Consider the following 13192-nt stretch of genomic DNA (forward strand, 5'->3'; position numbering starts at 1 on the left):
GACTCCCGACATCCCTACCCTAGACGATCGCATGTTTCCACACCCCCTCCTCCACCATGGGGTGGGGGGTGGGGGTCAGAATTCTCTTTTTAAAATACGAATCACTTCACGTCAGATCTCTTGTGCAAACCCCCCGACGACTTTACATTGCATTCGGACATAAGCCGAACTCCTCACTGTGCTCCCAGTCTGGCACCTGCCTCCCTTCCTGAGCTCACTTGCTACATCTCGTGCTCCCCCGCGCTCAGCCCCACTGGCCTCCGGCAGCAGCACTTGCTCCTCCTTGAAATGGTTACGTGAACTCTTCCCTCTGCCTGGAAATTTCTGCCCCCAGACTTTTCCCTGATGGCTCCTCCTCGTTGTTCTCTATCTTATCACCCGTTCCAACTTCTTCCCATCACCTACCGCTACCTGACCTTTTCTTATTTCCTCGCTCATCTATCCATGACTCTCGTGCCACTAGAATGCAAGGTGCATGGGAACATGGACCTTGTGTGTCTGTCCACCTTTGAATCCCCAGCACCTCCAACAGCATCTGGCACATAGCTGGCTCTCAACTATGCAAATGGGGTCAAAGGAGTGTCTGTTGGCCAATAACCCATAGTTTGTGTCTCACCAACAATGGGAAAATGGGGCCATTTTTATGGATAAGGGATGTCACATCCCCTCAAGACACTAACATTTTCTCTTTACTTGGTTTGTTCAGAAAGTCAAATATGTTTCAGGCATTTTTTTAAAGCATAAAAATGAGTATAGATGTAGATAGGGAAGTTAATTTAACTGTACTTGGAAATTAATAAATTGCATATATTTTATAATCTGTGCAAGTAAAGTTGTTTATTAAACCTCAGTTATGTAAATTCTCTTACGTTATAGCTTTTATATAACTGCGTCTTTGAAGAGGGAAACAAACATTTCCAAGGAGTAAATAAGTAGGAAAGACTCTCTGTGAAACATTCTGGGTATTTTTAAATTTTATTTTATTAAAAACATTTTTTTAATGTTTGTTTATTTTTGAGAGAGAGACAGAGCACGACCGGGGGAGGGGCAGAGAGAGAGGGAGACACAGAATCCGAAGCAGGCTCCAGGCACCGAGCTGTCAGCACAGAGCCCGATGTGGGGCTCGAACTCCCCGTGGGGGGCTCGATGTGGGGACCGTGAGATCATGACCTGAGCCTGAGTCGGACGGTTAACCGACTGAGCCACCCGGGCACCCCAACATTCTGGGTATTATTCACAACATTTTATACCAATTTAACACCCCCCTCACTGGATGGATATGAGGCTCCTGGTGAAGCCTGCATTATTTTATGTTCATAAATGCTTTCTTTCAAATAAAAAATAATTTTTACCTGTCCTTTCATAAAATGTCAGAAATGTACTTCCTTGACAAAAATCAGCTTTTTTGGACGAGGTTCTGTTACTGGCGAGACTTACTCCCGAAGTCACGTGACTTTATGCGTAGGAAGCAGAATAAATGCTGAAGTGCGGTCCTTTTCCCTGGTTCTTCTTTCACCAGCATTTTGTCCGATGGATGAATGGCAGCTGTATAGAATGCCCTCCTCAGAAGGGGGAGGAAGAAGAACTCGTTGTAATAAGCTTTTACGATGATATCTCCCTGAACCCTCAGATAATTGAACAAGCTGTCATGATCCCCCAAAACGTCCACAGGATTCTGATCAGTCTTATGAAGTACCTCCAGAAATGGAAGAGGTATCGACCTCTCTGGAAGCTGGACAAAGCCATCGTGATGGAGAAGTTCGCCTCCAAGAAACCTCCTTGTGTGTCCTATGATGAAAAGTTGCAGTTCTATTCCAAGATTGCCCAAGAAGTCATGCGCCACCCCTTAGTTAAGGACGAGCATTGCATCAGGCTGCAGCTGGGGCCTCTGGCGAACACGGTGCAGGAAAACGCCAGGTCCTGGGTGACCTCGCTGGGAAAGCTTCTCAATGAGTCAGCCAGGGAGGAACTCTATCACCTCCATGAAGAGATGGAGGTATCGCTGGGGTTAATTACACTACTTCTCGTGAAAATCGCGTCTCCGTTGGGGACTGTGTTTTCTAGGTTTATTTGGTGTCCTTTGACCTCTCTTTGCAGAGCCTGGCCAAAAACCTGAAGAAGAGCCCCAGTACCCTTGAAGACCTCAAGTTTGTCCTTGCCACGATTGCAGAAATTAGAAGTAAATCTTTGGTCATGGAACTGAGATACAGGGACGTCCAGGAGCGATACCGCACCATGGCAATGTATAATCTCTTTGTGAGTGAACAGTTTCCTTTCTTTAAAAGGATTTTTTTCATGTGTATTTATCTGAGAGAGAGAGAGAGAGAGAGAGAGAGAGAGAGAGCATGCATGAGAGGGGCAGAGAGAGAGGATTGGAAGCGGGTTCCGTGCTGAAAGCAGAGAGCCCGACGCCGGGCCCGAACCCACGAGTGGTGAGATTGTGACCTGAGCCGAAGTCAGATGCTTAACTGACTGAGCCACCCAGGCGCCCCATGGATTTTCTTAAGCATTTTTACAGTTGGGTTGAATTCTAAGACCCTTTTCAGAAATACTTCTCAACGATGACTTTAATAAAGTTTAAACGTAGAGCAGCCCCACAGTTATTCAGAATAATGAAAACAGATTATATCTTGATCTGGTATGGCTCAGGCTGTATTTTTCTTTGGAGATCATGTCAATTCTCCCCCTCCCCTCCCCCTGTTTCTGGTGTTAATTTCCTTTAATAAAGGGCTTTTACAAAATAAGCGGGAGGGAGGAGAGTCGGAGAGGATTAAGATGATAAAAGAGATGGGTAGCGGCAATAATTCAGTTGCCTTTATTACAGTTGTTCAGGGTGGCTCAAAGGAACTTTAGAAGTCCCTGGAGGAGTTTGAGGGGGCCTGGCCTCTCCCTGAAACTGTATACAAAATTTTGCATACTGTGCCTCACATTCACGCAGAAAGAATCAGCTGGAGAAACAAACTAGAAGAAGCAAATAGCTGTCGTAAGTCTGCACTTGCATCAGACTTGTATTGCAGCCTTTATGTTCCTTGACTGCTCTGAACACCTTCACTGACTGCTCAGTGACTGAGCAGTCACCCTGAAAGCTAGAGATCCTCTCGTCATAAGATTGCACAGTATGCAAAATGTACACTTTTAGAATTAAAAGTTCCCAATTTTGTCTGTTTCCTTTAGTTTTTTACTTTTTTATTAAAAAGTTGTTTTTAAATGTTTTTATTTATTTTTGAGACAGAGACAGGGCATGAGCGAGGGAGGGGCAGAGAGAGAGGGAGACACAGAATCCGAAGCGGGCTCCAGACCGAGCTGTTGGCACAGAGCCTGACGCGGGGCTCAAACTCACCAGCTGTGAGATCATGACCTGGGCCGAAGTCGGACGCTCAACTAGCTGAGCCACCCAGGCGCCCCTTTTGTTTCCTTTATTAAGTAAAATTATTTGAAACTCCATTAGGGTCTGCTTATATTGTCTGTGTGTCTCTTGGTTTCCTTCAAGTCATTTTGATCCTTACCTACCTGTTATTTCTGATTGAGTTCTGGACATTGTACATGACAAATTTGTAGAGAGAGTTGGAGGCTCCAGATGTTATATTTCATCAGGGGAGATTTCTTTTTGCTTCTGATAGACAGCACAGCTAGATGCATCAGCAAGCTAAGATAACCTCATTTTAATTAGGGATTAAGTTGAGCTGAAACTGGGTCCTAGTTTATGAAGGGCTTATCTGTCTACGGTATCTCTCTTTCTATCTGTGTTACCTGCTTATTTTTAAAAATGATTTTATCCTGATTTTGTTTTCATCATAAATATATAGTTTTTCTTTCTTTTAAAAAATATTTATTTTTGGGAGAGCACAAGCGAGGGAGGGGCAGAGAGAGGTGGACAGAGGACCTGAAGCGGGCTCTGCGCTGACAGGCTGACAGCAGCGAGCCCGACGCGGGGCTTGAACTCACGAACCGTGAGATCATGACCTGAGCTGAAGTCGGGTGCTCAACCGACTGAGCCACCCAGGTGCCTCAAATATATGATCTTTCTAATTCAAGCAGTTTTTTTGTGGATTCAAATGACCGAGCCTGCTGTTGTCACAAGTGGAAATCCCCAGGCAGTAGCTTTGACCGGAATTTCAATTCCAAATTTCTGGCCATTTATTGTTTGTCCTGTTTCTTTGTCAGCCTCCTGATGCAGAGAAAGAACTGGTTGACAATATTAAAAGCGTGTGGTCAAATCTGTTCAATGAGTCCGTGAATGTGGATCATTCTCTTGGGGGCATAAAGAGAACGTTCACAGAGGTACCTTTTACATTTTTTACTTTCTGAGTAAAGATATGGACAAATGCCCGTCGGGATAAATTAATGCAACCGTGCCCTTTGCAGATTACTCGAGGTGAAATATTAAACTACAAACAGCAGATAGAGGAATTTGCAAAGCGTTTTTATCGTGAAGGCCCTGGTTCTATTGGTGATGATCTTGATAAAGGTAAGAACATTCACGCTGGGCTTCCTGAGGTAGCGGAGTATGTTTTGCTTAAGGATGTTATGGGACTATGGAATGGAGCAGTGGTTCTTAACCTTGCCTGTACACTGGGTTCACCTGAGGATCCTGACAAACCCGGTGACTCCTGGCGTCCAGATCCAAATAGTCTAATTCTCTTGTTCTGGGGGGGGTGGGGTGATCCAGATGCCAAGACTTTTTTTTTTTTCCCAACGTTTTTTTATTTATTTTTGGGACAGAGAGAGACAGAGCATGAACGGGGGAGGGGCAGAGAGAGAGGGAGACACAGAATCGGAAACAGGCTCCAGGCTCCGAGCCATCAGCCCAGAGCCTGACGCGGGGCTCGAACTCACGGACCGCGAGATCGTGACCTGGCTGAAGTCGGACGCTTAACCGACTGCGCCACCCAGGCGCCCCCAGATGCCAAGACTTTTAAAACTCTCATGGGAATCTAATGTGCAGCCCAAGTTGAGCCACTTAGAGGGATAACGTGAAGGAAGCAAAATTTTCTCTTAAAAAAATTTGTTTTTAATGTTTATTTATTTTTGAGAAAGAGAGCGACAGAAAGAGAGAGGGAGAGAGCGTGCGTGGGTGAGGGGCGGAGAGAAAGGGAGACACAGAATCCCAAGCAGGCTCCGGGGCCTGAGCCGTCAGCACAGAGCCCGATGTGGGGTGCAAATGCATGGACTGTGAGATCACGATCTGAGCCCAAGTCAGACGCTTAACCAACCGAACCACCCAGGCACCCCAGGAGACCGGATTTTCTAACTGGGGAGTTTTGCACATGGACCTGGCCGTCTGGTTTCCGTTAGAAAGAGAGAGAAAGCTGTGGTAATTCTAAATGTGTCTTCCTGGATGGCTTCTATTTATTTACTCATTTGCCAGGAGTAGAGCTTTTAGCCATTTTTGAAAAGGAGCTCGTGAGACACGAAAAGAACCGCCAGGAGTTGGCTAACGCTGAGAAACTTTTCGATCTTCCGATCACAATGTATCCAGAGCTGCTCAAAGTGCAGAAGGAGATGAACAACCTGAGGACCATTTATGACCTCTACGAAGCGCTGAAGGTGAGCGTCCGCCCACAGACCCCGCCTCCCTGAAGGCAGTGTGAGAGTTGACTCGGCCAAGCGGGTTTTGGTGCCGCCGTAATTAAGAGCCCGGGGCGGATTTCATGGAAGCCCTCGCTTTGGCCCTTGGGAAGTAGTAACTGCCAATGGATCCGGGGTCTCCATTTGGGGTGACGGGAAAGTTCTGGAGCTAGATGGGGGTGATGGCTGCACAGCATGGTGAATATACTCGATACCACCGAATCGTACATTTAAAAGTGGTTAAAATGGTACATGCTGCGTTATGTGTATTTTTCCACAATAACAAGAAAGAAAATTCTCTTTGCTGGTTGGGGCTTGGTTAAGGAGTGGGGTGAACCATTTAAGAAATTAAAAGAAATTAAAAGTAGCAGATAGCGTGACATTTGGATGCCTCTCTTTAACATATGTTCCCGGTGCAAATTCGTACCATTCCTTTATTCGTCCCTCCGTCTCTTCACTCTGTTCTGTACAGCCCAGTGCTGTGCTGGTTGGGAAGTAGGGTCCAGAAAGGAGGTGCGTCTGCTCATTCCACTCCTGCCCTTCTTGAACCCCCAGGAGAGGCTGACTGCGTTAGTCTGGGTTCTTCCAAGAAACAGAACCGATGGGCACCAAACCGATTTATTATAAGGAATCAGCTTATATAGGAATGGAGACCGGAAGTCCCAAGGTCTGGGGTCAGCAGGCTGGAGACCCAAGACAGCTGATGGGGTATCTCCAGCTCAGGTCTGAGCGTGAAGGCAGAAGACTGATGTCCCAGCTGGAAGACAGGCAGAGAGGGAGAGAGGATTCTCTCTCACTCAGGTTTTCTCTCTAGCCCTTCAGTGGATTGGATGAGACCCACCCACAGAGGGGAGGGAAATTACCTTTACTCAGGCCACGGTTTCAAATGTTAATTTTACCCAGAAACACCCTGGAAAACATTGTCCAGAATAAGGTTTAACCAAATATCTGGGCACCTGTGGCCCGGTCAAGTTCACCCATAAAATTAACCATCACACTGACCCACGAGTGAATCGCCATACTGCTCTGATATGTGACAGGAATATGGTAGACAGAGCGCCATGGGGCCCAGAGGGGGAAGGAGGTGGCCCAGGGAGGTGGCCTTTGAGCAGGACTCTGAATCAGTTTTTTCCCCGGCGTGGCCATCAGATTTGGGGCCCATCCTACCCCAGCGCGACCTCATATCTGCAAAGACCTGACTTCCAAATAAGATCACATTCTGAGGTCCCAGGAGGACATGAATTCTAGGTGGTGGTGGGGGGGGGGCAAGCTTCAGCCCCCGTACACCTGGGAGTGGGACACACGGAGAAGAAGAGGGGCCGAACCTGGAGCACTCCAGCATCGCATACCACGGGACGATGCCCGAAAAGGAAGGGAGGACAGGGAGTGGCCTGGGAGGTACGACAGGGGGACAGACTGACGAGCGTGACGTCTCAGAAGCCGAGTGACGAAAGCGTTTCAGGGGGCGGGACTGTCAACCTGCCGTGCATCCGATCAAGTGGGAGGGCGATTAGCAGTGACCACCGCGTCTCACGTCATGGAAACCACTGTGACCTTGGAAAGAAACGTCTCGATGGAGCGGTGGTCGTGGACACCCGATTAGAGTGAGTCCGAGGGATTTGCCCACAAGAAAAGGAAGCACAGGTCCCCGCAAAGACGTTTACATGAATGTCCACGGCAGCTTTATTTGCAATGGCCCAGGACCAGAAAAAACCCAATACCCCCCTGGTGGATGGCTAAAGAAACTGGTACATCCATCGCGTGGAATGCTACTCAGTAGCAGAAAGGATTGGACTGCTGATGCACCGGGGCGACAACATGGACGGGTCTCAAAATCTTCTTGCTGAGACAGAAGATTGTACATCCTGGATGATTCCATTTACCTAAAATTCTAGAACGGGCCAACGAAGTTATCACGGCAGAAAGCAGGGCAGCATTTGCCCGGGGATGGGAGGGGGGGTTACAGAGAGGCGGGAGGAGACCTCCGAGAGCTACGAAGGAGTTCACGGTCTCGACTGTGGTGACGGTCCCGTGCATGTGCACACAGGCCAGAGTTTGCGACATTGTGCACCTGGACACATCCAGCTGTGTCCGCACGCCAGCCGATCCTCAACAAAGCTTGAGGAAGAGAGAATGGGAGGAGAGGAGTCAGAAACCCCGGATCTGGACAGCTTTTCCAATGTGTTTTGTTGCAAAGGGAAGCAGAGAACTGAGGAGCTGTGTGTGGAAGGGAGGTGGGGTCAGGGTAGTTTTTTTTAAGACGGGAGAAATTAGAGGGGGGGTTTGCATAGTGATCCAGTAAGGAGGAAACGTGGGTGAGAGGAGACAGAAGGGAGACTTCCTCGAATGATGTCTGGTGTCCATGAGTTGGTGGGAAAGGGTGGGGTTGGGACGTGGCCTCAGGTAGGAGGCGGGTGTGGTCATACGGGGAAGGCAGAGCGTGTGCATAGAGATGCTTCTAGTGGGAGATGTGAACGTTCGGTTATGACTGTGTCGGTTTCCCCGGGGACGTGCACAGCAAGATCATCAGCGGAGGTGAGGGCAGGGGGGTGGCTGGTTGAGGCTAACAAGGCAGGGGTGAGGTGGTGGTCTGGAAGAATAGGCCCCAAGGGAAAGCCGCATTAGGGCCCTGGATTTAGACAGTGAGAGAGGCTGAGTGTCCTCAGCCATCATGGTTGGCTGCCCTGGTGTAGGTGTTGAGCACTGAGGAACGTTGAGTGTCGAGGAGCGGATTTAACCACAGTTGTGGTTTTCTAAATGTACTTGGTGAAAGAAGGGACGAGAAAGAGTGGAGGGAAAAAGGCCTTGTAATGATTGCCAGGCTGTAGGTTCAGGCGTAGAAACTCCAAGAAGTACTTTGGTTTCCTTATGATTTCATTCTAATTTATCACTTACTGAATTTTTGCAAAAAAGAGGTAATACATTTGTGGGTGTCATCTCAAAATAATTCAGAAAGTGGAGCACCTGGGTGGCTCAGTCAATTAAGCATCCACCTCTTTGATCTTGGCTCAGGTCGTGATCTCACAGTTTATGAGTTCAAGCCCCGCATCAGGCTCTGTGTTGATAGCTCTGAGCCTGCTGGGGATTCTTTCTTTCCCTCTCTCTCTCTGCCCCTCCCCTGCTTGTTCTCTCACTCTCTCACAATAAATAAATAAACTTAAATAAATAATCCAGAAAGCTGTTTGAGCTTTTAAGATCTTTTTAGAAGACCAAGAGGTGAAAAATAGTAAATGCATCATCAGGTCCTTTATACCTAAGTCAAAAAAAATTGCCACGTGTATATTTCATCAATTAACACAGTTTTCTGTGAAATACATTTTGTGACTCGAAGCAAATCCGTCAAGCCTGGATGTCACCGGTTGCAAATGCAAATGATTCGAGATGGTAAATTTCACGCAAGACAGCACTTCTTCTGTTAAATCTCAGGAAAATACATCATGGAAAATCTTTTGGGTGTGATAATCAGGAAGGATTATCTAAATTATAAGCGTTTTGTAACCTTAGCTGCTTTTTTCGGGAAAGAGAAGCACGTTATGATCACACCTGAATGAAATACTTGCTTTAAGGTCAGCAGCTCCGTGATTTCAGAGATGCCTGTTTCTGATTTTATACTTCTCCTTCTCCTCCCTTGGAAAGGAAGACATATTTTTGGATTCCACACATCCTTAGAGACAGCATTATTTTGGCGGGGCCTTGACAAAGTTGGAATTCTTTTGTTTGTATTTTGGAGCCTTTAACCAATCATTCCTTTGTGAGTCTGACGTTTTTGTGGCCAGATGGGTGATGGTATCTGAAAAGGAGGGAGCATGACCACGTGTTGAGTAGCGGCTGTTCCGGTCAAAGGCAGTTTTGTTACTGGGACTATTTCTTGTCCGTTTCTAGGTTGCAAAGGAAGAATGGTCTCAGACGCTCTGGATCAACCTGAATGTTCAGTTCCTCCAGGAGGGAATTGACAGTTTTCTCAGGTCCCTCAGAAGGCTCCCCCGGCAGGTCCGAAACCTATCCGTGGCCTATCATTTGGAAGCGAAAATGAAGGATTTCAAAGACTCAGTTCCTTTACTACTTGACTTGAAGCACGAAGCACTAAGAGACAGGTTTGTTTTGTCCTGTTGGCCGTTGTGGAACGGGGCGGGGGGGGGAGGAGTTTTAGTTTAAAATCTATCCTTGCTTAGGTCTGATGACAAAGTACAAGGTTTCAACAGCAATGCAGAACGCTGAAATATGCAGGTAAGAGTTTTATGGTATTGTTTCCATGCGAAGTTTCTATTATCAGCTGTAAGGATTCTCTAATTTTTTAAACTTGTTTTTTTAAATCTGTTTTTACAGTTTATTTCATTCATTTATTTATTTAGAAAGTGCACGTGCACGCCAGTGTGGGAGAGGCAGAGAGTGAGGGGGAGAGAGAGAATCCCAAGCAGGCTCTGCACTGTCAGCTCAGACAGAGCCTGATGTGGCTCTTGAACCCACGAACCATGAGATCATGACCCGAGCTGAAGTCAAGGGACGGACACTCGACAGACTGAGCCACCCAAGTGCCCCTCTCCTATTTTATTTTTTTAAAACAAACACTACCAGATATAAACTCGCGTTCGTGGATGCTTCATTCTAACAGTTTAGAAAAAATAGCAAGGGGTCTAGATCAGCGCCATCCAGCAGAAACACGTGACCCAGACATGTCATTTAAAATTTTTCCAGCAGCTGCACCAAAGAAGTAAAAGAAAACAGGTAAAAATAACTTTAGTAATATATTTTAACTAGCCCAGTATATACAAAACATTATCATTTCAACCTGTAATCAATATGAAACATTACTCACAAGATATTTTATGCTCTTCTCCAAACAATATGTTGCAGTATGGCATGTATTTTACGCCTACAGAACCTTTCAGTTTGGACCCCCCACAGCTCAGATGCTCAATAGCGACACGTGACTTGTGGCTGCCATACTGGACAGAGCAGGTGTCGCTGGTTTTTCAACGGAATAACCAGTCCTGAGGGTGCGATGGAGGAGATTCGCTCCTCATTTGTCCGTGATGGTCCAGACGTGGCCCCACGCGGACAGGGATTAGTAGGAGCTTTGTGAGTCACGTTTTCTCTGCCGTGATCCTCTCTTCCTCCATCGTGTTTCCCAGCATGTGGGTAGAGAGTCACGGAATGGCATCCAATGGCGTCATTCTGCTCAGCAAGAAAGCCATGCCAGACAATTCCCTTCCAATCCTCGTGATGACGCCAGTGAGTAAGCCTCTCTTCGGTGCCAGGTGCGTCTCTGACATCTCTCTACACCCGTGGATCTCCCTTCAGCAGGTGCAGGTGGCCCTCAGGCCCGGGGCGACATGGGTTCTAAGCCCGTCTTTGTCACTGTTCTACAGGGCCACTTGGGTGCTCCCTTTGATCTATGCATTCCTCAGTTTTCCCAACTAGATAGAAGAAGTATTTTCTAGCTAAAGTTCCCTGTTCTTTTGACGCCACAACCCAGTACTTCCTAGACTTAGATCATTTCTTAACCATTTTTGTCTCATCTCCGCCAATATCACGTATACTGTCACTACTCTGTTTGTTTCCCATCAGCTTATTTTTTTTTACTCGAGTGTGTTCTAAGAAGAAAGTTACACCACCATTATAAATGGGAAACCAAAAGCTTTTGCCGTGAATAGAAAGTAATTATAAAAATAAAAAACATTTAGGGCCTCCTGGGTGGCTCAATCAGTTAAGCGTCCGACTTCGGCTCAGGTCATGATCTCACGGTTCGTGAGTTCGAGCCCTGCGTCGGGCTCTGTGCTGACAGCTCGGAGCCCGGAGCCTGCTTCTGATTCTGTGTCTCCCTCTCTCTCTGCCCCTCCCTGACTCATGCTCTCCCTCAGTCTCAGAAATAAACAAACATTAAAAAAAAAAAAAAAAAAGGCAAATCCACAGGCCAAATGCAAACCTTAAAGGAAGACCAGATCGGGTGGAGCACTTTGTGCTCAATGCTTCCGCGTGCACAGATCCTCCTGCCTATAGGGGATCCCTTCTTACTGTCTCCATCACTTGGTGGTTTTTCGCATAGCTCTCAAAGCAATTTGTGATTATTTAATGCACAGATTTGTGTTAGCGTGTGCTGGCCGTGTCCCCGAGGACGTGGTAGCGTTCCCGTGGGCAGGAGCCTTGCCCTTTGTCACGGGCACCTCTGACGGCTAGCCCACTCACTGCCTGGCGCAGATCTAAGAGTGAGATAAAAACTGACCAAATGCACGGCAGCTCACAGCTTTCACCAGGGTCTCAAACAGGCTGAGTGAGCCGACAGAGGTCAAGATCACTAGTCTATAGACTCTGTGATGGAAGCAGGTTCGAAAAAGTTAAAAGCTGCCTATTTTCTTAGATGGTTGGGAAGACTAGCCATGCAAGAGTGTTTCTTGATAGAGGTTGTTTCCTGGGTTCGATTCTGAAAGCCAGGGGGATTTTGGAAAACTTTGGAGATGCAATTCCAACGATGTCCTCAATTAATGGGGTTTGTCCTGTGATTTAAGTGGGAATAATGAAATCCATCACTGAATCCAGGAAGCACAAAGGTTTTAATGCGGATGCTTTCAGGCATTGGAAAGAACTTATGGAAAAAACAGGCGTAACGTTTGAAATGACAGAGACGTTCACCTTGGAGAACATGTTTGCCATGGAACTTCACAAACACACAGATGTTCTCAGTGAGATCGTAACGGCTGCCATCAAGGAGATCGCCATTGAGAAAGTAAGGCTGTTATAAAACCGCTTAGAAAAGAAAACTGTTTTTATCTTAATTTATTCGAATTCCAGTATAGTTAACATACAGTGTTATTAGTTTCAGAGAATTTTTTTTTTTAATGCCAAGAGAAAATGTGTTTGTTCTAGTACTTGTATTTGAGTAATAAAGAATTATTTGCTCTAGGGGAGTCTGGGTGGCTTAGTTAAGCATCTGGCTCGCTCTCTCTCGCTCTCTCTCTCTCTCTCTCTCTCTCTCTTACATTTATTTATTTTGGAGACAGAGTGAGAGAGAGCGAGCACAAACAGAAGAGGACCAGAGAGACAGGGAGACACAGAATCTGAAGCAGACTCCGGGCTCTGAGCTATCAGCACAGAGCCCGATGCAGGGCTTGAACCCACAAACTGCGGGATCATGACCTGAGCTGAAGTCGGATGCCTAACCGATTGAGCCATCCAGGTACCTCTTGTCTCTTAATTTCAGCTCATGTCATGATCTCACAGTCCTAAGATTGAACCCCAAGTCGAGCTCTATGCTGAGTGTGGAGCCTGCTTGGGATTCTCTCTCACTGCCCCTCTCTCCTGCTGGTACTCTTTCTTTCTCAAAAATAACAAAGTAATAAAAAAAGTGAAAACAAGAATTATTTGCTTAAGAAATAGGACTTCTGCCTTGGTTAAATTTTTGTTGTTCTAACTTATCATTTCACCTCCAATGTATTTATTAAAGAAAGAATGGATGTTGATGGTACAAAACTGACAAAATAAATCACAATTCTGCCGCCTGAAGATAATTATTTCAGCGTACATGTAAAAACGCAGGGGAGACACATGCATCCACATGCATATACACACATGTGCACACTATACAAATAGTCACACAAACGTGTCAACGTACCTGCACATAGTGTAT

At 46.5% G+C, this 13192-nt stretch overlaps 1 protein-coding gene across 2 annotated transcripts in view; it reads left to right on the forward strand.

Moving 5' to 3' along the window:
• DNAH10 (dynein axonemal heavy chain 10) overlaps nt 1-13192 on the forward strand; it is a 144042-nt gene that overhangs the window by 51042 nt on the left and 79808 nt on the right. For both annotated transcript variants that reach the window (XM_040444042.1, XM_040444043.1), the window contains 7 exons: nt 1520-1996; nt 2098-2256; nt 4165-4281; nt 4366-4468; nt 5369-5547; nt 9451-9662; nt 12139-12292. In XM_040444042.1, coding sequence (XP_040299976.1) covers nt 1520-1996; nt 2098-2256; nt 4165-4281; nt 4366-4468; nt 5369-5547; nt 9451-9662; nt 12139-12292 — 1401 coding nt within the window. The remainder of the gene's footprint in view (nt 1-1519; nt 1997-2097; nt 2257-4164; nt 4282-4365; nt 4469-5368; nt 5548-9450; nt 9663-12138; nt 12293-13192) is intronic.

This window comes from Herpailurus yagouaroundi, unplaced genomic scaffold (assembly GCF_014898765.1).
Source record: "Herpailurus yagouaroundi ecotype Mexico unplaced genomic scaffold, PumYag 191, whole genome shotgun sequence".
NCBI classification, from domain to species: Eukaryota; Metazoa; Chordata; class Mammalia; order Carnivora; family Felidae; genus Herpailurus; species Herpailurus yagouaroundi.